Source organism: Cupressus sempervirens, chromosome 4 (genome assembly GCF_028749045.1).
Source record: "Cupressus sempervirens isolate cs-2001-9-10 chromosome 4, ASM2874904v1, whole genome shotgun sequence".
Taxonomy (NCBI): domain Eukaryota; kingdom Viridiplantae; phylum Streptophyta; class Pinopsida; order Cupressales; family Cupressaceae; genus Cupressus; species Cupressus sempervirens.
In genome coordinates, this window is record NC_143121.1 from 790636918 (window position 1) to 790664390 (window position 27473).

General features: G+C 32.3%; 1 protein-coding gene across 2 annotated transcripts in view; it reads left to right on the plus strand.

Moving 5' to 3' along the window:
• Positions 1 to 19276: 19276 nt before the first annotated feature.
• The window catches only part of TIC62 (NAD(P)-binding Rossmann-fold superfamily protein), a 158752-nt gene continuing 150555 nt past the window's right edge, over positions 19277 to 27473 (plus strand). The window contains exons 1-5 of one of the 2 annotated variants that reach the window (XM_089826901.1): positions 19277 to 19775; positions 21435 to 21612; positions 21780 to 21852; positions 21990 to 22045; positions 22310 to 22494. In XM_089826901.1, coding sequence (XP_089683027.1) covers positions 19622 to 19775; positions 21435 to 21612; positions 21780 to 21852; positions 21990 to 22045; positions 22310 to 22494 — 646 coding nt within the window. In that variant the 5' untranslated portion in view covers positions 19277 to 19621. The remainder of the gene's footprint in view (positions 19776 to 21434; positions 21613 to 21779; positions 21853 to 21989; positions 22046 to 22309; positions 22495 to 27473) is intronic. The other variant, XM_089826903.1, reaches the window with a different exon arrangement.

Here is a 27473-nt window from a genome sequence, read left to right on the forward strand (position 1 = left end):
AAAGGATCTTATCAATAATCAGTTGTAACCAGATCCACTACTTCATTCTAATAGGTGAATTAGTTTGTAAATCCTTTAACAGGGTAGACTTAGCAGTCTTTTGTAAATCTCCTAACAAAGTGCACTTCATTGTATGTTTGTAAATCCTCTAACAAGGTGGATCTAGCAATCCTACTTGCTCCTAACAGGGAAAATCATCAGAAGTGATCATTGTAAGCATTAACAGGCCAACTTTATACTATAGTATTGAAGTTTTGTGGGCATCATCCCCACCCTAGTTTTACTTTCTAATTGGAAGGTTTCTGGGTCACCAAATCAGTGTGTTCATATATGTTTATCTTTTCATGCATATAGTAGATTAGATGGATGGTGAATATGTTATTATGCAGAATTAATTTAAAGTTTTAGAGTTACTGATTCACCCCTCCCCTCTCAGTAACCTTGTTAGTTTTGATTATTTCCAACAAGAACAACAAAAATCCCCAAGAAATCCCTTCAAATGTGGAAAAATGTGGTTTCTAGACAATAATTTTATTATTAACATTAAATAGTGGTGGCAAGAAGGAAAATGTGAAGGATTCAAGATGTTTTATTTTGTATCAAAACTAAAGTTTTTAAAGGAAAACATATTAAAGTGGAAAAAAATCACTCCAACAATATATTTAAAGAGGAACTAGAGAATAAAGATGAATTAAAAAAGCTAAATGAAGATGTGATAAAAAATGAAATGGATGATAAAAAACATTCAAAAAAAAAGAGCTACTAGTGAAACAAGAAAATATATTAGCAAAAGAGGAATTTTTTCAAAAACAAAAGTCTCAAGAGACTCGGCTATTCAAAGGAGATCGAAACACAATTTTTTTTCACAATAGTACCTTAAATAATAGAAATATTAATAGGATAACAAAAATAAAGGATAGCGAAAGAAATATAATAAAAAACCTAGCTAACATAAGTTTTTGTGCAATATTTTAAAGACATTTTCAACAATTGTGAATATTTTAATCTTTCAACTCAAAATTTAATGAAAAGTTCTATACCTAGATTAATTATAGACAAAGATAATAAATTTCTTAACCAAAATTTTTCATTAGAAGAAATAAACGTATCTCACTTTAATCTTAACCCAAATAAATCTCCAGGTCCGGATGGATTTCAAGCCTTCTTCTTCCATAAATGTTGAGATATCTTAGGTTACAATTTATGGGAAGCAATTGAGGATACTAGAAACTTAGGATCTCTTCTAACAGAAATCAACAATACCTTTCTAGCATTAATTCCTAAGAAATTTATCCATGAGGAACCTCCAGAATTTTGTCCTATTTCATTATGCAATACCATTTATAACACACTAACTAAAGCTTTAGCTAACTGAATCAAAATAATACTTCCTAAAATTATCTCTAAAGAACAAACATGTTTTGTACTGAACAAATCAATTCTTGAAGGAATGATTATAATTTAGTAAATCATCCACTCAACACAAATCAACAAGGAACCTAGTATGCTAGTGAAAGTAGATATCCAAAAAGCATATGATAAAGTAGATTGAAGATTCTTATGCAAGACAATCTAGAAGCCTTTGAATTTTCTCATCAATGGATAAATATTATTGTGAATTGTATCTCAACACCCAAAATATCACTATTCATTAGTGGAACACCAAAAATTATTCTTCAATACATCATGAGGGATAAGGCAAGGAAATTCATTATCACCTTTCATATTCATCATTATGGTAGAGGCTTTTGGAAGAGCTATAAAGAAGGCTCAAGGAGAACATAAATTTAAAGGTGTTTTAGCAACACAAGGCGTGACTAAAGTAACACACCAACAATTTGCAAATGATATTATTCTCCTATATATGGAAGCCTTGGGGTAGAAAGTAAATGATGAAAGTCAAAAAAAATCTTTCTAAGCACTCATCTAGACATGGAAAGAAGAATCTACAACTTAATGGGATATAGAAAAGGTACTTTCCCTTTCAAATATCTAGATATACAGTTGGAAAATGGAGCAAGAGATCATAAATCTTGGAAGAAAATATCATAAAAACTAGATAAAAAAATAGAAAACTACAAAGGTAAATGAATTACAAAGGATGGTGGAGCAACTAGGATAAAATTGATAGTACTTGCCACTCCAACATATCAAATGTCATGTTTATCACTCTCAAAAAGTATTAAAAGAAATCTAGATAGAAAATTAAGGAATTTATTTTGGAAAGGAACAAAAGATAAGAAGAAAAAAAATAATGATCAAATGGGACAAAATTTGTAGAGCAAAAGAGTTTGGTGGATTAGGAATTAAGAATCAAAACTGGAAAAATAAACTAGTAGGAGCCAAATTTAGTTTGGAGAATGTATCAAGAACATGAAAAGAAATGGGCAAAAAATGTATATCATAAATATCTAATAGCTCTAATCTCTTTTCTTTATTCCAAACCAGAAACCCACCTAAAGGCTCAAACACATGGAACTTTATGATGCAATGTCAACCCTTAACCAATAATAATTTAACATGGATATTGGACTAGCTACAAAAACATTATTTTGGGAAGATTCGTGGGATGACCACCCTTCTCCAGATAGCTATAACATACCTAAAAAAATTAAAACTACTCTAACAAATACTTTTGGGAAATATGTAAGTGACTATAAAAATGTAGTAAATCATAATCATATTGGAGGATGGGAATAGAGATCTATAGAGGAGACAAATTTGACAGAGCAGGAAAAACAAAACTTTGAGCAATTTCTAAATCAAAGGAAAGTCAATCATAAAGAAAGAAGGGATAGATTGATCTATTGGGAGTTTCCAAAAATGGGAAGTACAGTGTTCAAAGGGGCCATGAATTGACCATAAACTCATAAAGATGGGAAAAGATCAATTAACCCCTTAATCTACGTTGGGATTCAGCATGCTTACCCAATGAAGGAATATTCTTTGGGGTGGATTACAAAATAGAATCCTTACAACTGATAGATTTACCAAGATGAGATTCAAGGGGCCCTTCAGATGTCCATTGTGTGAAAATGATTTAGAGATGATGGATCATCTATTGTTCTAATGTTCATTTACAACTCAATGCTAGAATTGTCTATGCCACAAAATCAATTCATCAACATCCCTAGATAAATTGTTTTTGAATCATCAGAAAAATTGGCCTAAATATGGGAAATCTAATAATTATAGTAAATTATGGAAAATCTTCCCTTTCTATCAATTTATGGGAAATATGGAAGGAAAGAAATAAGATAATATTTTCTAATGAAATTATGATAATAATCTCCTTTCTAAACAAAGTGGAAGCCAACATAGCAAAGGTTATCAATAATATAAACTTAAGGAGTATGCTCACTAAAGAATGAACCTTCTCAAATTGGGATGTAGTCATGCACAAAAATTGGAAGAATAATATTAATCCTCCAATGGCCTATCTGAAATGCTAATAAAAAAGTAAGAGAAGACTATAAATGGGAACCTCCCCCATCAGGATGGACAAAATTAAATTTTGATGGAGCTTCTTAAGGAAATCTAGGAGAGTTAGGAATATGACGTATCATTCATCTGGAAGATAGATATAGGAAGGTAAAAAGGGCCAAGTATTATGGATGTCTATGAATAACTTAGCAGAGATGGAGGCATTAATTGAAGGCCTTCATATTAGTTTGGATTTAGGTATAAAAAGACTAATAATAGAAGGGGATTCACAAATAATTTTAAATGGAGTTCGAAAGAGATGTATGCCAAATTGGAAAATCAATTCCAAAATGGAGTATGCTTTAAATTTAATTGACAAATTTGAGGAAACCATAATTCAACATATATTCTAAGAAGGAAACAAAGAAGTAGATAGATTAGCAAATCAAGGGGGTGACAATGAAGAATTTGTTATTAGGAATGATCTAATTATCTATGATAACTAAAGCTTAGCACATCTACCATCTCTAGAATTATTATACCCTAGATAGATAGATCTCATATTAGTTTTAGTGTCTTAGCTTTGATTTTTAAAATTCAAATTCAAATTTAGAAGGTAAAGAACTATCCAACACAATCAAAAAGAAAAATATGCTAAATATTCTACACTCATAATTTGAAATCACTAATAACTTTCTTAATAAGGCATCCAAAATTTCATCCTAAAAAACTAAGCTAAAGAAACCAAAATAAATATGGAAATTAGCAATCTTTACATATTATCCTATTATAATTAGGGTTTCTTAATTCATTTAATGAAACTCTTAAGCTAAGGATAAAGAACCCATGGTTATAGAATTTTAAAGACTAACTTTTTTTTGACCTTGAAGTGAAAATGAAGTTGTAGGGTTACTATAGGTTGATGTAAAACAAAACTGTAAAGAAGACAATCTAAATAGGTTAACAATTCCAAATAAGAAACACCAATATTTCAAAGAATGCAATTGAGAGGCCATCAACCTCCTTTAAATCAATGTTAGGGAAATAACAATTGTAAGATATTCAATTATGTAACAGGAAAGAATTGTCTATCCTAGACCTTAATATTAAGTGGTGATGATATATTTTATAAAACTTTGTAAAGATACTTCTAAATTGATTTAAATGTAGGATGGGTATTCCTTCCCAAGTTACAAACGGGAATACATTTGCATTAAATAAGGACATAAATGTCCCGAGCTACATTGGGGGTTTTCTTCCCCATTCTTTTCCCTCTAGTACCTGCACTTTGAATAAGGATAATTTGTAAAATATTTTGGAAATAATATATAGGGCTCTTTTCCTTTTACCGATAAAAAAAAAAGATGACCTAATATCAACATGCATACAAGTTGAAAGATATCCAAAAATGAGAAAAAAAATTAAATTTAAAATATATATATATATATATATATTTCACATACCAACATACCTAGTCACTTGATCATAACTGTGGGAACAACTCAGATGAAGAAATAGTCCAATAAATTCAAACTAACATTGGAAAAGATAAGAATTGCATAGTATGGATCCAACATAATGATACTCAAGCTCGCGAGGAGATGGACTCAACTAGAATTATTGGTAAAGGATATGCAAGCCTCTTATTTAGTGACTTGGAAGTTGCTATTGACAAACATTTTGATGAGAATTTTTATTTTCAACATGTTTCCAAGGAAGGTAATAATTCTTCCTATCATAATGAATCATTTAAAAATGATGACATAATAGAAGATAAGGTTATGTATTTTGAGATAGAGAACAATAATTTTAATAAATAAATAAATATTGTAGCAAATGATGAAATTTCTTCTAGGCAAAGGGATGTCCAAACTTGTATATATGAGCTAGACCATGATGATGACACTAAAGGGGCTGATTTGAGTGACCAATCAATTTTTTTATTTCTAGGTTAGAAATTTGGAGCATGTGATTTGGAAGATAAGTCAAGAGTATCAGATGACATGGTGAGCGGAAATAATAGTGTATACCTTCACACAATTAAAAGAGCACTAGAAAGGATCAAATCATATTATTTGAAACTACTTAAAGATAGGGGTATGACCATCATGTTTGTAGATGATAAAGAGAAAAAGGCAGATGGTCTTTATCTTCAACTAAGTATGACACATTACTCTTTGTACAATGCTGAAAATCAAAATTTTATGGTACAGACTCATAAGGAAGATGGTCTTAATTCAAAAACCAAGGATATTACACAAATGGTAAAAGGAATCAACACCTTTTGTTAAAATGAGAGTATGTATAGAATTTATACATTTCCATATTCAAATGGGACACACTATGCTAATGAAGGTCAAAATGATCAATAACATTTTAGACTCAAGAATTTTGATTTATACAACAATAGTTATATGCCTTTACAAAATCATGAGGTGACATTTCCGCATGAGGGTGAGGATAAACTAAGTGACTTACTAGTTTTAAAATTTTATGTGATGATAATCATTTCTTTGGTGGAGAGATTGGTTCAATTGATGACTCTTGTAGTGAATAAAATGACCTAGAGTTGGCTTTGGTGAGTAATGAAGGCTCCTATAGATCATCTATAGATTTGTCACAAAGTTCTTATGATGTGGAAATATTTTACTTAGTAGTTAGTGATATTTTTAAAATTTGTACTTAAGTTATTAGTGGTTTCCCTGGTTAGTCTTCTATTGCTTTCTTAGATTTGGTTTGGTATATAAGAGCTACTTATGTGGACATTTTCCATGATTGTGTTAGATATTGCACATGAGACGGATTTCTTCCCTATACGTGGCAATATTGACACCTTTAACATCATTCTTAATGTTGGTATGTCTTACCACAATGATATTTGGTGTCCTAATGTGTTGATCTTTGTGTATATTGGATATATTTTTATTATTGATAAAGTGATCTTCTTGTTCAATTGGTTGATACAAGAGAATGGTGGATTGATGGACATCAATTTGTACTCCCAGGATCAAGTTGATATAATGATTTGGGATCTAGGAGTTGACATGATGAGCGCTTTACATTTTGTGGATTATGAAGAGTTGATTTATTGTGTGAGGCTTGGTGTAGTTATGTTTAGAGTAAAACAACAAGAAGATGCAAAAATATTTCTCAAGTTGACTTGGGATCCATGGATCTTACTAATGGATGAATTGCATCCTTATTTTTGGTTTCACAACGTGACATGATCTGATTGTAGGGATACGACTATGAGCTCTAGAGTGAATTGCATATTTATAATATGATTATGGTTATATTTATTTACAAATTCATAATAGCTCAAGGACAAGCGATCCCAAGGAGGGAGGCTTTTAATGTCACATTTTTGGGAGATTAGGAAATTGTAAGCCAAATTAATAAAATATTAAAAGTGACTTAATTGGGCTTGTATGCACAGACTATTAAAAAATCATTTTAATATTATAAGGGGAAAATGTCATGAAAGAGGAAGAAGATGAGATATGGAAAGGGGAAAGCTGAAGAGTCATCACTTGGACATCAAAAAAGAAGATTTGATTCATTCAACATGCTTGGATTCAATTTGGATTTCAAAATTTTCCTTGGAGAAACTTGGGAAGCTTTTAGATTTCTTTGCAGAATCCTAAGGACAGATACCTTTAGGCCTCTTGGTGGATTGGATGCAAACCCAGTTAATCATTTTGATGAATTCACAATAGAGTTCACATATGGAGTTACACGCTCATTTCTATTTTTTTCCAATTTGATTGTACAATTATTTTAAGGATTAGAATACACTGTGTTACTATATTGTTGGTTATTATAATGTAATAACATTTCTGTAGCTATTTATTTGAATATTTATCTAGAAATATTATTGGTTTTACTGCTGGATATTTGATCTTTTGTTGCATGCAATTATTGTTAAAAATATCTGAAATGCATTTGAAGAATTATGACCTAAAATATTTAGTTGAGATACTTCACCTATTGACACATCTCTAATTTGGTTTCTCTAGCTTTATGTACTCTTTTGCAGTATATTTCTTATCTCTCCTTAAATTTCTTTTTGTATTTTTCCTTTTATGTTCATTTTAATTTCTAACTCACTATATTATCAAGTCTCTCTTTGTTTCTTGCTATCTTCTTTTTCTGTGGGATCTTTATTCCATTTGATATTTCATTAATTCTTTTTTAAAATCCCTAATGACTTGTCCTCATCTTTTTTCTAATAATCCCATTTCTTTATATAGCTCGTCAAGAGCCTTCGTTCCAATTTCCATTCCCATGTGCCCTCTCTCTCTCTCTCTAACCTACAATGCACGATACAATTTTTTTTTAGTTATCACAAATCCCCTTTTATTGGATTATTTTAATATTATGAATGCTATATTTCATAATTTGGCCTTTCTTTGATTACTTTACTTTGATTGATAACAAAACCAAGATGTTGGCAAGAATAGGCGTAGATCTATAATCTAGACTTGAGTATCTTGAAATTGTGTATTTAATGTTAGTAATGCTATTGGATTTCTAGAATCTATGTCAATTTTCTTGATTACCTTCTAGATTTGAGAGGCACGAAATAGGCACACAAAACAAGAATCCAAAGGAAATTGACTAAAGATAAAAAAACAAAAACAAAAAAAGAATAGTAAAAATAATAAAAAGAATGAAGAGAAACAAGGAAATCAAAGAATAAATTAGGATAATACTAAAACAGTAAGAAAAAATAATGAAAACAAAAACAAGACGAAACAAGGAAATTTAAAAAAAGAAAGTAAAAAATGTCATAGAAAATAAAAAGAAAACTAGATACAAACATGAAGAGCTATAAAAATGAACACAAAGAACTAAAACCAAAACATGAACTAAATTACTTCACAAAGAACAAAGACTAAAAAATGAACTAAAATATGTATTTATATCCACACTTTATAAGAGGAAGACCAAAACTTATGTAGTTACTTGTTGTAAGAGGTACCTATTTTTTCTACTGATAGCTTATAGTAATATGAGACACTATATATTTTGCAAGAGACACACCTAATTGTACAACAAACAAGGTTTATGTGCGTTACCCTCTATAAGATTTGAACCCATGAGCTCTCTTTCAATAATGTCTATGCAAAAGCCAAAATGCATATGATTAGACAATTTTTTTTGTATTTATTAATTATTCTAAAAATTCTAGTATTTTTTTTGTCAATTTTAATTTACTTAAAAAATATGAGCAAGTTGTCTAATTAGGTGCATTTTGACACTTGATTAACCATCTTTTCATAGTCCTCTTTTTCTATTTTTCTTCTAATTTACTCAATAAGCTTGTCCTTTCTTGTAGTCTCTTTGCATATAAATTTCTATCTTCATAATTTATCTCAAGATAAGGCCTTCTCAATATTTTGAATTTGACTCTATTATTTATTTCCTCTTCTTCACCATCAGTTTCTCTTTTACTCTTTTCTATGGTCTCTCCTACCTGTGCCATTTCTTATAGTGTTCTTGAAATATGCACTTCCATGGATTCTTTCTTGTCTTTCACAACTTGAATTTTGGCTTTTTACTCCTCTTTTGTACTCATACTCCTTATTCCTCTAATAATAGTTGGCTTATCAGTAATAGCTGCTCCCTTTTGGACTACTTTTAACTTGATTCATCAATATGTTCCTCATGCTTCCCTTTGAATGTGTGATCCTCTTGTTTTTCATTTCTCTTTCCTCTCTCTTCACTTCTTCAAGTATCTTCTTTAAATTCTTTTTATTATATGTGTATTAATCTCATATTCAGTCTCTATTTCCTTTGTACTTTCATCACTTGTTAGATCAATATGCTCGCTTCTTCCCAATCATTCATTCAAGTCATAGATTGCTCCTATAGGTACTAATTCAACTATTGCAGTGTCCTAAATATGAAAAATTATGTTCCACATTCTCATGCTATCTTTTTCAACATCCTCACCCATTCCAACAATATTCTTAGGTTTCCTATAATTGATGGAGAATTTATTTGCATGTTCCTCCAATAATTTGTCTATCTCAATAACAATTATGTCTAGTTGTACCATGTATATAGTTCTTTCTCTAATTTCTCTCTCTAGTTGATTTGCATTGTTCCACTTGACTAGGATTTTGTTATAGAGTTTTGTTGGAATTTTATCCTTTAACTTTCTTGGGAAATATGAGAACTTATGCATTGTATATATCAATGCCTCCTCTATAATAGATTTCTCTTCTTCACTCCATTTGTCAAATTTATAGTTTTTTATGGTTCTAATACTTCCATATTCCTTCATTCCTTTTACTATTTCTTCAACTGTTCTTTCAACTTTCTTTCTCAGTTATTGCACAACTACTTGTGATTCTCCCTTCTTCCTTCATGCACTTGGTTGTATCTTTCCTAAAGTTTGACTTCTCATTCTTTTAGATGCTTTTTCTATTGTAGACCTTGTTTGTCTTCTCTTCTTACATTCTGTAACTTGATTTTGCTTCTTTGTTTTTGCATATGTAGACGACATATCAATAGACTTATTCCTACTACTTCCTTCTCCTTTGGAATTCTTCTCTTCCATGATGATTTTCTTATAGTTCTCCTCATATGTTCTGAATCTTTCAACTCCTTTATCTTTCACTTTAGCTAATTTCTCAATTATCAAGTTCAGTTCATTATTGTTTATTATATTGATCATATGGTTAAGATTTATTAAGGTTAATAATTGTGATAATAGTTGGATAATTGATTGACACCCCCCCGCCCCCACTCTCTTAGTTATATTGGTGGACTATACATTCTAACAACTTCACCATTAACCCTTATCTCAACATCCCCATAAATTAAATGAAACATTCACTACAATATATCATTAGATCTAATATTTACTTACATGATTTACATTCACAACACATAAAAAAATCATAACACATGACACAAAGATTTGGTTATGCAGAAACCCTCCAAGGTGAAGGTAAAACTATAGTTGGGATGACACCCACAAAATCTTCACTACTGCAGTAACAAAGTTTTCCTATTAGGGCGACAATTTTGATTTTAATGGATTAAGTATTGCTATGTCAACTAGGAAATAACATGCAAACCAAAGACACTTCTCAATGTAAAGAGAAACTTATTTCACCAAATGTGAATAATCTTATTGAGATGATAGGACGAAGTTATAATTTACATAAGCGTTGTTTGTTTATATAAATAAAGTACCATGAGGTAGAGACAAACAATTTTTTGTAACTACCAATTATCAATGTTAAATACTTTATAAAAACTAATAATAAAGATCTAAAATAAATATTAAATAATCAACAATCATTTATCTTCTAGAATGCTATGTAAAATAACCAACTTGATTTTATGAACAATTTAAAACAAGAGCTCTCAGAGAGCTCGTGTCTTGTCATTGGTAGTTCATATGTGGAAATGGAGATTGAGTTGTTCAATAGATGTATACAAGACAACTTGACTAGTGTGAAGTTCTGGTTGAAAAAATGCGGCTTGAGATTTGCTTATGGGGAATCGAATTCTAACACTAAATTGCACTTCATATCATATCTACCGAGAAAAACTTAAAAGAAACTGATGATTTAAAAACTAGGGAACCAAGAAATTAGCATGAATCTTAAAGGTATCATACTTTGATCCTCATAGTAGTAAGAAATAAAATAATTAATGAATATTTCTTTTTCATTATAAACTATTAGAGAATTATAGATTCTTTAGATGCAAAATATTGGGAAAAAAAAACATATCTTGAACTTGATAAAGAAAAGTAATTTAATTATGTTTTAAAATAATTTGATTTGGACTACTATTTTATATTTTTGTAAAACTATAATTTAGCAAGTAATAAATACTTGAAAAGGAAATCTAAAAAATTGAATATATCATTTCTAAATAGAACATATATAATTTTAAATCAATAAAATAATATTTTGACAAATTTAAAATATTATAAATTGAAAATTTGAAAATTTCCAACTAAACAAAACATAAATACTACATAAATAATTGTCTAATCTAAATTATTTTTTAAAGAAATAATTATTGAAACTATTGTTAGTCTAAAATTGAAATGACATAAAGTTAACATCAAACCAATAAACTTTTGATTTCAAATTACATATATATTATTATTATTATTAGAAAACAAACTATATATTATCTTATTTTTAGCAATTCTCTTGAAATAAATAATCTAAGTTATTAAGAATTAAATTAATTTTCATCAATGTTAAATTCATAACATATTTGTTAAATTGATTACAAGTTTGAGAAAATAAACCAAACAATTTGAAATTCATACTACTTATTTCCCCCTCTTATAGAATGTTCTTCAAATACTCATTGACATTTTGTTGTTGAAAGTGCCATTACATAAATTATATTTTAATAAACTATATATTTTCATTTTAGTATCACATTATATTATTTTTAATAATATTGTTTAGTAAGTCTATATATTTTATAATGTTTGTAATCATATGCAAATTTTTGGAAAAAAAGACAAAATGCCCAATGAATGCGCCTTTCTGACATACACAATTGAGGAGTATTGGGTAGGAAAATGCATAGATTAATTACTCCCCTTAATACTCTTTCAAATTTGTCCAATGTGACAACTAATACTAAAGTCGTCATACTTTGTATGAGACTTTATAATTGAAGGCCCAACTAAATATTCAATTTCACCGAGGACTCAAAATACAACTAAGTGAGTAACATCATTTGATTTTGAACCTTTTAAAAAAATTGATAGTTTTTTTACAAATTTAAAATGAAGATTTGTTTTTCCTGTAAAAAATTGTAAAAAAAATAATTTTACACCTCAAAAAAATGGTATTCTCTAATTAGAAATTGTTAATTGAAAATTAATTAAAAAGTTATGGAAACTAACCTAAAATAAGTCAAATGATATTTACATACCACCTAAAAAAAAAGTTAAACAAGGCTGCATGAGCAACTCGAGTCCCTGCCTATGATAAGAATATTATTTAGGTGGATCGGTGTTTAAGTACAAAGACAACTTGCATTTGTGATGGGAGATCTATGCATTTTATAAATGACTAAAATTATATATTTTCCATCTAACTATGTGAAATTCTTAAATATAATGTTAGTTGTAGTTTTAACACCTACCCCATAAACTAATGATAGATTGTAGCTTCTCATTATTGTAGACATTTTCTGGAATAATGTATGTGTGGGCCTATAATGAAGAGAGTACATTGAATACAATTACCTTTCATGTTTATTGAAAAATATTTACATACCTATTTTACATGATATCAAATTTGTGGCTCATATATTCAACCCAAAGTCATACGCATTATAATGTAATGTAATATAATTTAAAACAAATAAACATTAACACTATATAACTCAAACATGTTATGATACTAGTATGTAATAACATTTATGAGAACTATATTAAATTTTTTCTCTCTTGATGTCTTCATGAAGAATAATTTTAGTTTTGATAAATACATAAAAATATGTGTCTCTCGAAACATTTAGGAATGAAGTCCTTATTTGGTACATAAAAATTTTGTATAAAAAATAATAATTGTTAAGTAATCATTACTTTTTAGAAGTCATCTTGAATTGGAAAACATTGTAATACAAGTGAGATACAATTAGGAATTTCAACCAAGTATCCAATTGAATATGACTATAAGGAATTACACACCTTTTAATTGCAAGGGAATAATAAAACCACCATTTTAAAAAATGTATAAGAAAACCATTCATATGTGTGAGACAAATCATTCATCTTTAAAAAAAGATCAGTTTAGAAAACCAATCTTATAGAAAAAAACCAGTCTTGTAAATGTACCAAAAAATCCAGTGCATCTTGTAATTCAAAATCACTACTCAAAACTATTAGAATTCACACACATAAAATCACTGAAGAGAACTCTAGAAAACCAAAAAACATTTTCTCTTTGATCTCAAAATATGAGAGTTTTAGATTTTTATCATACAAATATATTTCTTCCCAAATGGAAGGTTGGCAGTCTCAACTCCATGTGGATACAATTTCTTGGCTTCCTCATTAGTTGCATATGACAGTTTCTTTGGTCCCTGTTGCTCCAACATGTGGGCCACGTGACTGGTTTGCTATCTCTCTATTTTTTTTTTGCTCCTGCACCGTGGTTTGCTATGTGAAATAGGCATATAAGTGATATTAGTGGAGAAAATAGCATTTTCTCGGTCCTTATATTAGTATCCTTGCTTATACATATTTTCGTTGCCTAAAGAAGGAATGCACAATTGCTAGTTAATATGCATGAGGAACCAAAGATGCACTTGTAAGCATACATGGTCACTAGCCTTCCTAATAAAATTGTAATAGAATACTCATAATAACACTAGAATGTTCATACATCAACTCATTCAAGTGAAGAAGTAAGTTATGACGACTTCCTTTCAAAATGTTCAATGCTCTAAATACTGGCAGGTTGTAACTTGAATTCCACAACCTTTTTGGATTTGTTCTCCTTGTTTGCATTATAATAAGTGGTTGAACTAACTGTGGTATATCCATCAAAAGAAGAGTTTAATGCATGGTATTATTGTCATCTATTGGAAACAATGATATTTTTATAATGGATATCTTATATCTTTGTTCACAATCGCAATCACTATAAAAATGAACAATCTTGAAAGAGAATATAATCCTAATTAAAGAAAGGTCTAAAAGAAAAGAGCGCTATTATAAGCATTGAGGCAAGGAAGAGAGTTGGGGCTGCCCTATTTGTTTAATTTTGAAGATGAGTTAGGCTGAAATCTTCCCCCATGTTGGGCAGGATCAAGCGACTCATTATTCATGAAACACCCTTATTAGAACTATATTTAAAATAGTAAACAAAATAAATGCCACATTTTCACGGCATCATGCTTTATAATAGAATACTTTACTCACATTCTCTTACCCTCGTACCATGTAGAGCTTCAAATTTATAGGGTCTTGTTTTCTAATTTGAAATTATCACACTCTTCCAAAGTTTTTGAAGTAAGCATCTACTATGTTTTTCAGATACAATCTCTTATGACGATAGGATGATGTATTTGTTACTATTTCATCTCGGTTCCTTGAACATCATAGTTTAAATTCATTATATTTAGTTTTCGCTGAAATTGGTTTTCAAACAAAGCCCATTTAGTATGTGACTGCACATTTTTTAAGGAATATTAAATTTGGGGAAGAAATTCTTCAATATTCTCTACAAATGTAAGTTGATCATCGTATTTGTAGCCATAGAGCTACTAAGGTATCAACATGTTTTTGACCGCATATTTTCTATGCATCAACAACAACATGTTTTTTTAAATTTTATGGGTACTTAAATGTGGGGATAACTCCCTACACAATCTTTAGAAATGCTTACGCATTCCTGTAAATAGATTTAATTAAAATCATTGTGCACTCCACCTATTTCTTTCATGATAGGTCATGTACTACACGATCATAATTCTTGATGAATAGAAATTTGCATTTCATATCTTTATAGACTTGAAAGAATGGTTTTAAATATAATTGCAATGCAATAGAAATATATGAAAAGTGCATTACAAACAAAACCTAAATCATAACACATCTAGAAGATTTTTAGAGATTACAACATCTAACTATAATTAGAAGTCTAATAATGTTGTTTTAAGTATGGAGCACCTAGCCTTAAAGTTTCACAAAGCCTACTAAAAAATACATGAAATTGTATGATTGAATAAGTGATGAAAATATAAACATCATACAAAACTATTGACATATCAATCAAGTTTGGTATTAGTGACATACACTTATTCAGATTGTAAGTATCTACCAAGCTTATTGTACAATTAATAGTGTTAACCAAGCATTTTAGTTGTTATCGAGTTCTACAGTTGCTACCAAGTCCTTTGGACAAATTTTAGTACATACCAAGCAGTTACAGTTATTGTGAAGATCAATAGTGTAAACCAAGCATCTCAGTATATGCTGAGTTTACCAGTGTAAATTGAGTTGTGCAATGCTTATCGAGTTCACAGTTGATGTGATGCGAGTCCAGTGTTAACCAAGCTACTCAGTGTTAACCAAGTGATTTAGTTTATATCAAGCTTGAGATGATAGTGTTTACCAAGCTATGCAATGGTAACCAAGTGATTCAGTTTATATGATGAATTTCACAGTATTCACCGAGTCACCAGTGCAGACCGAGTTCAAGACTACTTGGAAGTGATCAGTATGGACTGAGCTTCTATGTCTACCGAGTGCATGATGATGCTAAGCATTGATAATGGATGCTGAGTATTAGAACCTCACCGAGTTAGTCTTCAGAACCCGAGTGTCTACATTTGAGCCGACTTTGTAATATTTGTGTAAACTTGTATTGTGGCTAACTTTGTAATTATGTAATTGGATTGATATATATGTAATGTATCGTATCACATCTAATGTATGTATGGAATCGATAAGGAAGAATGTAATCATAAGAGAAGAGTAGAAAGAGCGAATTTCAAAGGCTACAACAATATAAGGAACAACAAAGATTCATCTATCACAACAAGGTGATTTGTACACTCAGAGGAATCTCATTCAAAAAACCAAGTTGTAGATCAAAGATCAACTACTATTTCATCCTAACAGGTGGATCAATCAAATCCTTTAACAAGGTAGACCTAACAGTCTTATGCAAATCTCTTTACCGAGTACATAATTCATTGTATGTTTGTAAATCCTTTAATAAGGTGGACCTAGCAGTCCGTATTGCTCCTAATAGGGAAAATCATTAGAAGTGATCAATGTAAGCCTTAACAGACCAACTTTATGCTGCAGTACTAAAGCTTGTGGGTATCATCCAAACCCTGATTTTACTTTCTATTTGGAAGGTTTCTAGGTCACCAAATCTATGTGTCAAAGTGTTATTCAAGCTTTCATGTTTTTCCAATTTCTTATGCATGCAATTAGATTAGATTATATGTGAAGGATTAAAAGCTAATTGGACAGTTGAAGATTAAAATTTTTAAAGTTACTGATTCACCCCTCCCCTCTTAGTAACTTAGCCTTTTCATAATATCTCCAACACAAACCATTGTAAAAATTGTATCTATTCAAAAGGATAGACCAAAAAATGTTTCCCTCATTGTAAAATTTAAAAAAAAAATTGACTAAATTTTCAATGATTAGTGATGTGAGTTATTTTCTATTTTGAACTTTATAAATCTGACAACAATATTCTTCTATATCAATCATTTGAAAAATTAAATTTATAGAAATCACAAAAGAATTTGACTTAACATAGCTGAAAGGCTCGACATATTGATACTTTTTAATTTTCTTGAGAGGATAATTTTATTTATTTATATGTGGAAGTAATTTGAAGGTGAGGTTTATGAACTAGTGTGTAGGGGAAATTAAAGGTGAAGATTAGCATTAACTATGTGATTAGCAGAGAAATATTGTTCTAAATCAGAAAAGAAGAATAAGAACCAACCATCCATAGGAAGCAAAAGGCTATTGGAAAGATACATATTTGGACATATCATACACGAGTATTGTTGTTTCTATTGATATGAAACTCTGACAACAACAACATTAGAAGGCCGATTAGGATATATCTTAAGAATTTCTAAAGAAAGGACCAACCAAGTTAAAAATAAAATAATTACAAAAGAACAAATAGGGGTCAACCTTAGTTATATGAATATTAAAATATATTAAAAATATTATACTGTAATATATGGGTTAATATTTTTTTTGATAATTTTAATAATTAGAATATTTAAGAATATATTTCACAATTTGATAAAGAATTTTTATAAAAGAAAACAACTATTTAAAAAATTCTAATTTAAAAATAGTTATAAGAATATCAAACATTAAAACAATTTAAAAATAATGATAAGAACATCAAACATTAAAATAAAATATCATGTAAACATATAAAATACTAATTATTATTTTAGGACTTTTATTTATTTATTTGAACATTTGTTATTGTAAGAAGACTATTACTATTTATTAATCTTTTAAAATTATTTTAATTATTTTTTGAAAAATAATTAAATTAAAATAAAACACGGGACATTTAATATTCTACATTCTAACCAATTTCCAAAATTTAATGTATTTTATATTTCAAAACCTAATAATTACTTATAACAAAATACTAATACTATAATAGAAAACCCTAAAATCACAATACAATAATGTGAATCTCTTCTTCATTATCCTCACAACAATTCTAATTCCCAATAGTAACAAATTTATAAAGTCAAGGTGATGCAATTTAAACTTGTGGTTGATTAATGCATCATATGATCCTTTTGGTGTATTGGTCATTTCCATTTCTTGTTCAATCAAAGTCTCCTTGCAAGATGTGGAGGAAGATTCCATGGACTTAAGTTCTAAAAATGGATGGAAAATTTAATTAAGAGTTGAGACTAATCCTATTTTAGAAGAAACACAACAGAGAAGCTCCATTTTTCGTTTAGACACCTGAAATATGTTTACAGTTGCAAACACCATTTCTAAACCAATTCATACTGAACTAGTTTGATCAATTAAGTCAAAATTAAACAGCTTACGTGATTTTCTAAAGTGGTACACTGACCATCTAATCTGCCTTAGCAAGGTGATATCCAAATAAGGAATTTATTTCTAGAAATATGGTCAGCCATCTTATGCTGGCAACTTTGTTTAAACTTTTATTTTCAACAATAACATCCTCTACTTTTTTCCATGTGGTATGAAAAATGCAAAATAAATTAGAGTAATCCATTGAATGTTTCAATTCTTTCTTTTTAATAATCAAGGTAGATAGATTCATGGTTTACAAAATTTTACTATATATGAATGTGAAACTTTCTTTTAATAAACAAAGTAAAGTATTTCAAATCATGAAATCAAACCATCAAAACAAAAATAGGAGAAATAGAAAGATAACAATGCAACATAAAGCAAGTAAAACAATTTCACAACCCTGGAAAATGCTTCTTATCAAATACTTGTCTCATGAAAAAAATTGCTCAACAATGTCACACCTATGAGGATGCCTAATTTGCTATATCTCTTAAAAACTATTTGCTCAACAATGTCACGTCTGTGTGGATGCCTCATCTACTATGCCCACACCTGTGAGGATGCCTCATATGCTATACCCCTTAAATCAGTCTCAGCGAAATACATTCTTGGCTTGGAATAAAAAATGAATAGAAAATTCTTTTTAGTTCTAAACTTAGCATGTCAATAATGAAAATGAGTGAAAGAAACTATTGAGAACAGACCTAATTGTTCCTTGAGAAAGCAACAAAAAGTGCAACTACAATGGAACGATACATTTTTATTGTATCTTCTTATTTTAAAATGTGTCTACACTCCCACTTTTTTTTGTCACACGATTCAATATACCTAACGCTAAAGTATCTACACCTCATCCCATGCAGAGAATGTAAGCTCTACAAGTTTTGCCCTTCTGCAACATTACTTGTATCGAGAATCGAAACAATAGACATGTCACCTTTTTAGAAAAATGACAATTGCCATGCTCAAATATTTGAGATAATATTTGTGTAGAAAAAGGAAAAGATTGCCAAGAAAAATAACACGAGCCAATAGAATAAACCCTGTTCACATATATGACAATAAAAATCATTTTTCCTTACTAACTATAGTGTAAGATGCTATCACATGAAAAAGCTTAGTTTTCAATAAACAAACTAATACATTAGAAGCGATGGAAAACTTTAGTCTCCTCCTTTACAAAAGGAACTAATAAGTTTTCGTAAAAATACATATCTTAAGGCTGTTTCAGCTTAAACAATATAGTTTCCTTCACAAGTCACAAGTAGCAACCCTCCAAATTAGCTCCATGTTGTATCTATTTTGTCCCACTCATGGGTATTGTAGAAGTGAACATATCTTCCTTTCTTAGGTGGCACCTCTCCATACTTGCATAACCAATTGCCATTTTGAATTGTGATGTCTGGATAAAGCAACGTCTAATTATTTGGATAGGCACGCTCTCAGGTCGACCCTGCTGATTGATTTTGGAACCCTGCTCATATCTGCCTTGCGTGGAAGGTAGTTCTTTCATGAATGTATGCCAATCACATAACGAATCACTTCTCTATTCAGGCCATCGAAAAGTTTAGCGTCCTGAGAGCAGAGTTGGGAAAAAGGAAAAACGTTTCTCAGCTGAAATTCTAAAAATAATTAATGGGGGCTATCTCAATTCATGTTTCTTCATTCATACTACATACCCCAGGTTCTATAGTAGACCATAAATTAATGGGTGGTCCAACGCTTAAATTTATTAACAAAAAGAAGCAACCAGGACTGTTCTCAAGGTCAAGACTTATTTTAAGCTCAGGTATGATATGCTTAATGCTTGGCATTCTATGGACTTCAACAATTTTGGTAGAACTGCATTTTAAGATCAATCAATCATCTCAATTCAGTATTAGTTACAAGAATAATACAGGGTTATATTCTAGCTGATATGGTCTGTACTGCGTGGGTTTTCTTTTATTAAATATAACTGCAATTTAGTACTAATTTCAGTAAAACATATGGGGTTTTTAGTCCAATGCGATGTAAAATTAATCTGGACATTTGGGACTACCGTATTCTCTGTTTAGTACATTTTTCTGTTCGGTTATGTTTTTTCCCGTCTCAGGCTCTAGAAGTTGTTTATGATTCTCACCTTTTTAAGGCTATAGTGCACAACCATAAATTAAATTACTAGCCATGACCGTTGTGGTGTATGACACGACCTAAGTTCTATCCCGCCTTCTGAATCACTGAATGTGTTGTATTACACTCAGGTCTTGCGCCAGGGACGATACCCAGACTCCGCCCCAGGTTTCAAAATATTTCTAAAAATGCATATGAACTGCTGAAAGCGTGCTATAAAACCCATGTCTGCCCCACATTTCCAAATCTATCTAAAATGGCTGAAATGTTACCTACACGTATTTTATTTCTACACTTAAAATTTTTCTTAGGTAGTGAAATTGTGTGCTTAAAAACATGTATCCGACCTATGCTTGCTCAGCTAAGAAGAATCACAACAAATTGTGGCATGAAAACACTAAATATTTATTTCTTGGAGATTGAGACGAGCTTAATCCTTTCCTAAAATTGTGTCTCTTAGTGAGTTCTATTTAAGCATTGTGACTATGGGTTGCAGCTTCGGCAAAAACTTAACAATGCAGAGTTCGAAACAACATGCAGCACGTCATTATCGAGTTTTTAGTATGTGAGAATGACTTGATTTAATTGCATTTCCTTTATGTCAATCAAATCTTTGAGATCAAGTATCCTCCTTTCTTTGAGGTCATGATTACAAAAAAGAGTATACTTAAATAAATTTGCTAGACTCCATTATACGGCTTTATATGTGTGAAATTGCACTTAAATGCTTCCATGTACGTAATCTGCATGTGTCATACGTGGAGCTGTATACAGTGAAATTTGAATATATTGCTACTTTTTAATCCTATGGTTAGTAGTTGCTATTTTTGTACTTTGCGTTCACGAGTTATGTTTAGTGGTCTAAATGAGAAGGTGGGGATCCAACCACTACCAAATTAAGACTTGGATAACTCTCATTGTAATGAAGATTGATGAGCGAAGTTACCCCTGAATCTAATTTTAATCATTTACATCTTATAATTTCAGGAATATGTAAAAGCTGAACCATGAAGCGCTCACTTCTTATATGTTTTTTAGTGATGACATGGTATTCGTATGAAGGAACAAGGTGCAATGGTGTAAAATTCAATGATGATTTAGTTGCCAGATATAGTCAGGCAACTCTCTAGATTAATCTTAGGATATGTAGGAGTCATTTGTACAATTCAAAGATTAGTATGTTTATGCAGTAGATGAGTTTTGTTGGCATGAAGATCCCATAAATTGAGTCTAAAATGTAACAAGTCATACTAGATGTTTGCAACTTTTCACCTCTAAAAAAATTAACAGGAAATCCGGAAAACCAATTTTTTTGAACTAATTTATCTTTGTAAAGCGATCGATGCAATTTCAGGCACTGTGAACACAACAAATGAAATGGTCTCTGAGAGTTGCAAGGAAGAATCTGGGAATGCTCAGAAATCCGCAATATCAGGTGTTGGAGAGCCATTGGAGGATAATCGTCTTGTATTTGTTGCAGGAGCCACTGGTAAAGTTGGTTCGCGCACTGTCAGGTACCTAGCTTCTGTAATCCTTATTTTCATAAATATGTATAGCTGGCAACTTTTTAAAGAGTTATGTATGTACTTTAATTTCTGTGTAAAGATCCATTTGGCCACTTCATATCAATTTGTATTGTGTGTTTTATTGTTTTTTGACATTCTTCTTTCATGTTCAACAGAGAACTTTTGAAGCTTGGGTTTCATGTACGAGCAGGTGTGCGTAGTTTGCAGAAGGCAGAGCCACTTCTTAAGGTATGCACTGCTCTTATGGGAGTAATCCAAGGAATTTGAAAGATTATGAATATATAATGGAAAGACATTTTATTATCCCATTGTTCTTGATGTATTATATGTATTCATTGTTGTGTGCTATGTTGTTACTTCTGTAGAGTGTGGCACAATTAAAATTGGATTCTCAGAGTGTGAATCCTTCTGTTCCCCTAAGGTACGAGCCTATTTCTCAGTGGCTATTTTGTTCTCATGTCCCACTGTTTCACCATTCCATTGATCTAACTGGTCATCTGCTATACAGTATTTCTTTCTTCCTCATATTTGTTGCTTACAAATTCAAGTCAGAAAGGAAGGAAAAACATGCATGTAGATATTTATATATTTAAGAGGAGACAGGTTAAACAACTCAAACTCATGTTCTGGTTTTATGTCAAGATGATAGCCTCATAATATTCAAACTTTCTTTGCTGATTCACAGGCCAACAGAGGAAAAGAAGATTGAGCTAGCTGTCTGTGACTTAGAGAAATCAAATGAAATTAGATCAGCAATAGGCAATGCACGTGTTGTAGTCTGTTGCATAGGTGCAAGTGAGAAGGAGGTTTTTGATGTAACTGGACCATACCGTATTGACTATCAGGCTACCAAAAATCTCATTGATGCAGGTAATCTAATTGATAATTCTCATCTGATCCTCGTGTTATTCACAATACTTTAATCACCATGGATACATGAGATCAGTTTAACAAAATCCTCAATAGCTGAAAAATTTGTATGCTAGGCCCAAATTATTGATAAGTTGCTTCATGGTGTTATTTTCTAGAAACTAAAAATTAAAATAGCTCAATTTGTAACCAGCATCATAAACACACCCCTAAGCTAATTGTATATTATTTTATTTTTTATTTTCTTTAAATCACTGGATATTAATATTTTATTATTAATGTTTAAATAAATATACAACTGCAGACTTCAGATGATCTATAATTGCAACCATATAGGTTAGTGGATATTACACACACCTTAACCTTATAATCCTCATTCTTCAAGTTAGTTTGCCTCACAAACTTCATTATTGCTTTTTTTGATTTATTTTGCAGTATAGGTTACCGTTACTCCTCCCAACGAACCAAGTACTCTAGAATACTCCTTTTTTTGAGTTTCTTCTCCTTGATATCAATGATATCTCCTAAAATCAGGGTCAGAGTGCCCTTTTCATCCCACGGTTGTAACTTTGCATAAGGTGTAATGTGCTGCACCAACACCTTTTTAAGGCAAGAAACTTGCAACATGTTCTGAATCTCACCAGGCCTTGGTAGCTCCAACTTATAGAAAACTTCCCCAATCTTTGAATGTTTCCATAGGGACCATAGAACTTGGATTTTAGTTTTTCAGCGCCATTCTTTTTAAGAGAGAGAACTGTCTACAAGGCCACAAAAATGAGAGCACAATATCTCCAACCTCAAATGTTCTCTCGATCATAAGCTTGTTGGTATCAATATTTTGTTGGGTTTGAGCATCCTAATTTTTTTTAAAGCCTTCCTAATATCTTGATGTTCCTACATTGGATATTTGGTGTATGATGTTGTACTATCAATTATAATTAGGTCTACATAAGAGATGGTGTCATATTCGTGCAAATCTTGAAAGGGCAGCATGCCTCTACTTTGGTGACAAGTGGTGTTGTAGTAATGCTCCCCTAAATACAATCATCTAACCCAAGCCTTTTGATGCATTGCTACATAATTTTAAGCCTCAATCCCTTTTTGGCAATGTGTGTTTACTATCTATTTGTGTATAATAATTGGGGGTTGAAATCAACTTTGTGCTTTTTAATATGGAGAGAGCTTTCTAAAATATAGTAAGAAATTTCTTGTCCTTGTCATGCCTAATGTTCCTAGGGAACCCATGGAGCACAAACACCTCTGTCAAAAACTAGCCTACAACTTATGATGCCTCGAAATATATGACATAGAAGTGCTGTAAATGAATCAAGCTTCTATAATATACCTGTCATAAAATAGATTATTAATCAAACTGTTGTTAATGGGCTGATTGATTTAATATATCTCGGACCCATTTTTGTTTTGTTTGCGTAGTTTGTGTTGTCGTCGGCTATCTTTGTACACCTTCGGGAAGTTTTTCCCGAAGGGTATTTAAGCATGGCTTGTAGGTAGTCATTAGGTATGCAATTTGGATTATTTTCTCTGTACTGCAAATTCGTGTTGGAGTTCTCTGTTGTTTGCCATTTCGGAAGTGAAAGACCTCCCCTATTTGGTTTATCCGATTTCGGTGGGATTTAACCCTCACCCTATTCCATCGCCTTTAACACTTCGCTCAGATCTGGCAAATTGGAGCATCATCTTTATATATATTAATTGAAGGATTATTCGTATTCAAGTCTCTATCATTGTGTCTGGATTTCACCTAAATCTATTGTGTTTATGTATGAACAAGATTGTATTCGTGCCTGTGGTTTATCATTCCTGGCTCAGACACCTAACCGTGTGGCTTCCGAAACATTCCCGTACTGCTTCCTCATTCTTCCGTACGACCTTCATTCTATCTTCCATATACCATCCATCCACACCTTTGTATGACCCTCTTACCGTACTACATTGGCACACTGTCTATGTACGAACACCATACCATACGACCTTCACCTCTAGTCTACTGTACGGCCAACAAGCCTCTCCGTACTACCATCAGATCCCCTCTTCGTATGGCCATCAAATCCCCCTCTCCGCATGACCATCCAACTCTGTCAGCTGTACATCCCTTCCCTGTCTACCGTACGGTCCACTTGCTACCTGTACGACCAGTTTGATCCTGCACATTGTACAACCTCTACATCAAACAGGTATCGTACGACCTATCTAGGCCTTCTTGTCGCATGTGGTATTCAGGCAGTCTCCAGACATCCACACACACGAACTTGTTACTAAGGGTCAAGGGGACATTGGAACATTACAATGGTATCAGAGCTTCGATCCTGCAAGCCTGTGGACAGTGAATGAGAGTTTATAGCTGGAAGAGAAGAACCCATTCCATTGATAGAATGGCTGCCGAACTGGAGCCCACAGTTGCAGAATTCGTGGCACTACTGAGAGAACTTGTGAGGAATTAGACATAGATCAATGATACTCAACGACTCATGGAAGAAACTCTCAAGAAGTTGGCAGACAATAAAATATCCGGCGAACAAAATGCTCACAGTGCGGACTCGGTGTTAGGTAAAGCAAACCCTCATCCAGCATGCTCTCGACCTTCCATGCCGTCTTTTTCACCACGGACGGAGGCATCATATGGAGGGAAACAACCGACCTTTGAAGAAATGCAAGAACAACTGAGGGAAGATTGGAAGAATGCGAATTTGTAGGAAGATATATCCTACAAAGATTACGCGGATCTGAGAATGAGATACTTGGGAGGCGAAAACAGAGGATATTTTAAAAATGATCTCCGAAGGAAGTTGAGTAAAGTAAAATTGTCTCCATTTGATGGATCTGGATTCATATCTGTGCAAGCATGGGTAATGAAGGTCGATACTTACCTCCAGCTTAATCCCATGCCAGAAGAAGAAGCAATTAAATTTGCAGCATCACACTTGGAGGGAGTAGCGCATGAATGGTGGCATCACGACACCATCACACTGGGGCATGATCAAATAAATACTTATGCGGAAATACTTATGCGGAATTCACTGAGAGATTGATAGATCGATTTGATGGTAAAGATCTGGAACTCAATTTCAAAGATTTGACACAACTGAGGCAAACGGGATCGGTGGACCAGTACATTGCGGAATTTCAGAAACTCTGTTTTGGTCATGGACATTTCGGAAAGAAGATAGATAGTGCTCTTCTTGGATGGACTGACAGAACCACTGAAAGGTTGGGTAAATGGGTTCAATCTTGCCACCCTGTTGGAGGCCATTAAAAAGGCACGGAGTATGGCATCATCAGTGGCGTCATCCTCTCGAGGTTTCTCACATTCCAAACTACCGATGTTTTCGAGGGACAAAGATAATAAACCTCCGCCCAAGAAGCCGTCGTTGGATGAAGCTACTAGACAGGAGCTTTGAAGGGAGAAACTATGTTTCATTGCAAGGGACCTTGGGAACCTAACCATCGATGCCTTAGAAAAGGAAAGATCCACTACATTGAGGTCGTGTCCGATGATGAGGACGAATAGAAAGAAATACCCTCCGAAGACAACCAAGATCACAATAACACCAACATGGTTAGTTTGAACCATACGGAAAGAATTGCAGCATTGGTACGGTGCGGAGGAACTATCGCCCTAGCCGGTAGCTCAAGGTGCACGGTATTTCGTGTACGAGGAACCCTTCAAGGACAAAGGCTTATGGTGATGCTCAATAGCGGAGCCACTCTAAACTTCATAAACTCATCTCTGGTGAAGTGAAGAGGTTTACCTACAGAGACGCACGTAGGATTCTAGGTCAAGGTTGCCAGAGGGACTCTTCTGCCCTGCACACACTTTGTTCCTTAGCTAAGTATCACAATGGCGAATCACATGGTGACCGAGGATTTCTTCATAGTGGACCTTGATGACATGGAGGTTATTTTGGGCATACAGTGGATGAAGACACTTGATGAATACACTTAGAACTTCAAACGAATGGATTTCACTTTTGTTGTCAATGGAAAGAAGGTTGTTCTCTGCGGCATGGCAAATGAGGGTCCGAAGGAAGTTTTTGCAAATCGGATGGAGGCAATTTTTCGGCGTGATGATGTTGCTTGGGCTGCACACTGTTTTGTCTCGACAGAACCTATAAAAAGGCAACAGAGACCTCCCTAGGATGACGATCTCCATAATATCTTGAGCAATCATGATAAAGTTTTTATAGACATTCCTCCTGGCATACCGCCTCATTGAGGGTTTGAACATACTATCGAGTTGGAAGTAGGAGCCAAGCTAGTTATAACCACACCCTACCACTATTTCAAGAAATTCAAAGATGAGATCGAAAAGATGATTCAGGAACTACTAGAAAAAGGATGGATCCCTCTTAGTTCTAGCCCTTTCGTGTCATCAGTGGTATTGGTCAAAAAGGATGGGACGATGCGCATGTGTGTGGACTATCATGCATTGAACACAAAAACAATAAAGAATAGATATCCCATTCCAAGGATAGACGAGTTGTTGGATGAGTTACATGGCACAGTCTATTTTCCAAAAATAGATCTCCTTTTTGGCTACCATCAGATCCGCATGAGGGAAGAAGACGTGGAAAAGACGACTTTTCGTTGTCACTACGGGCATTATGAGTTCCTAGTCATGCCTTTCGGATTAACGAATGCATCTGCTACATTTCAATCATGTATGAATCGCATCTTCAACAAACAATTGCATAAGTACTTATAGGTATTTTTTGATGACATTCTTATTTATAGCAGGACATGGGAAGAACACCTGAAGAATCTTGATGAAGTCTTAAGGATCATGAAGGATTAGTCTTTGTTCGCCAAGCAATCCAGGTTTGAATTCGGTATGATAGAAATATTGTACCTAGGACATGTTGTTAGTAAATATGGAGTTCAAGTTCATCAGGAGAAGATTCAGGCTATCCTTGATTGACCTCTCCCAAAATCACTCACGGAGTTGCGAGGATTTTTTGGAT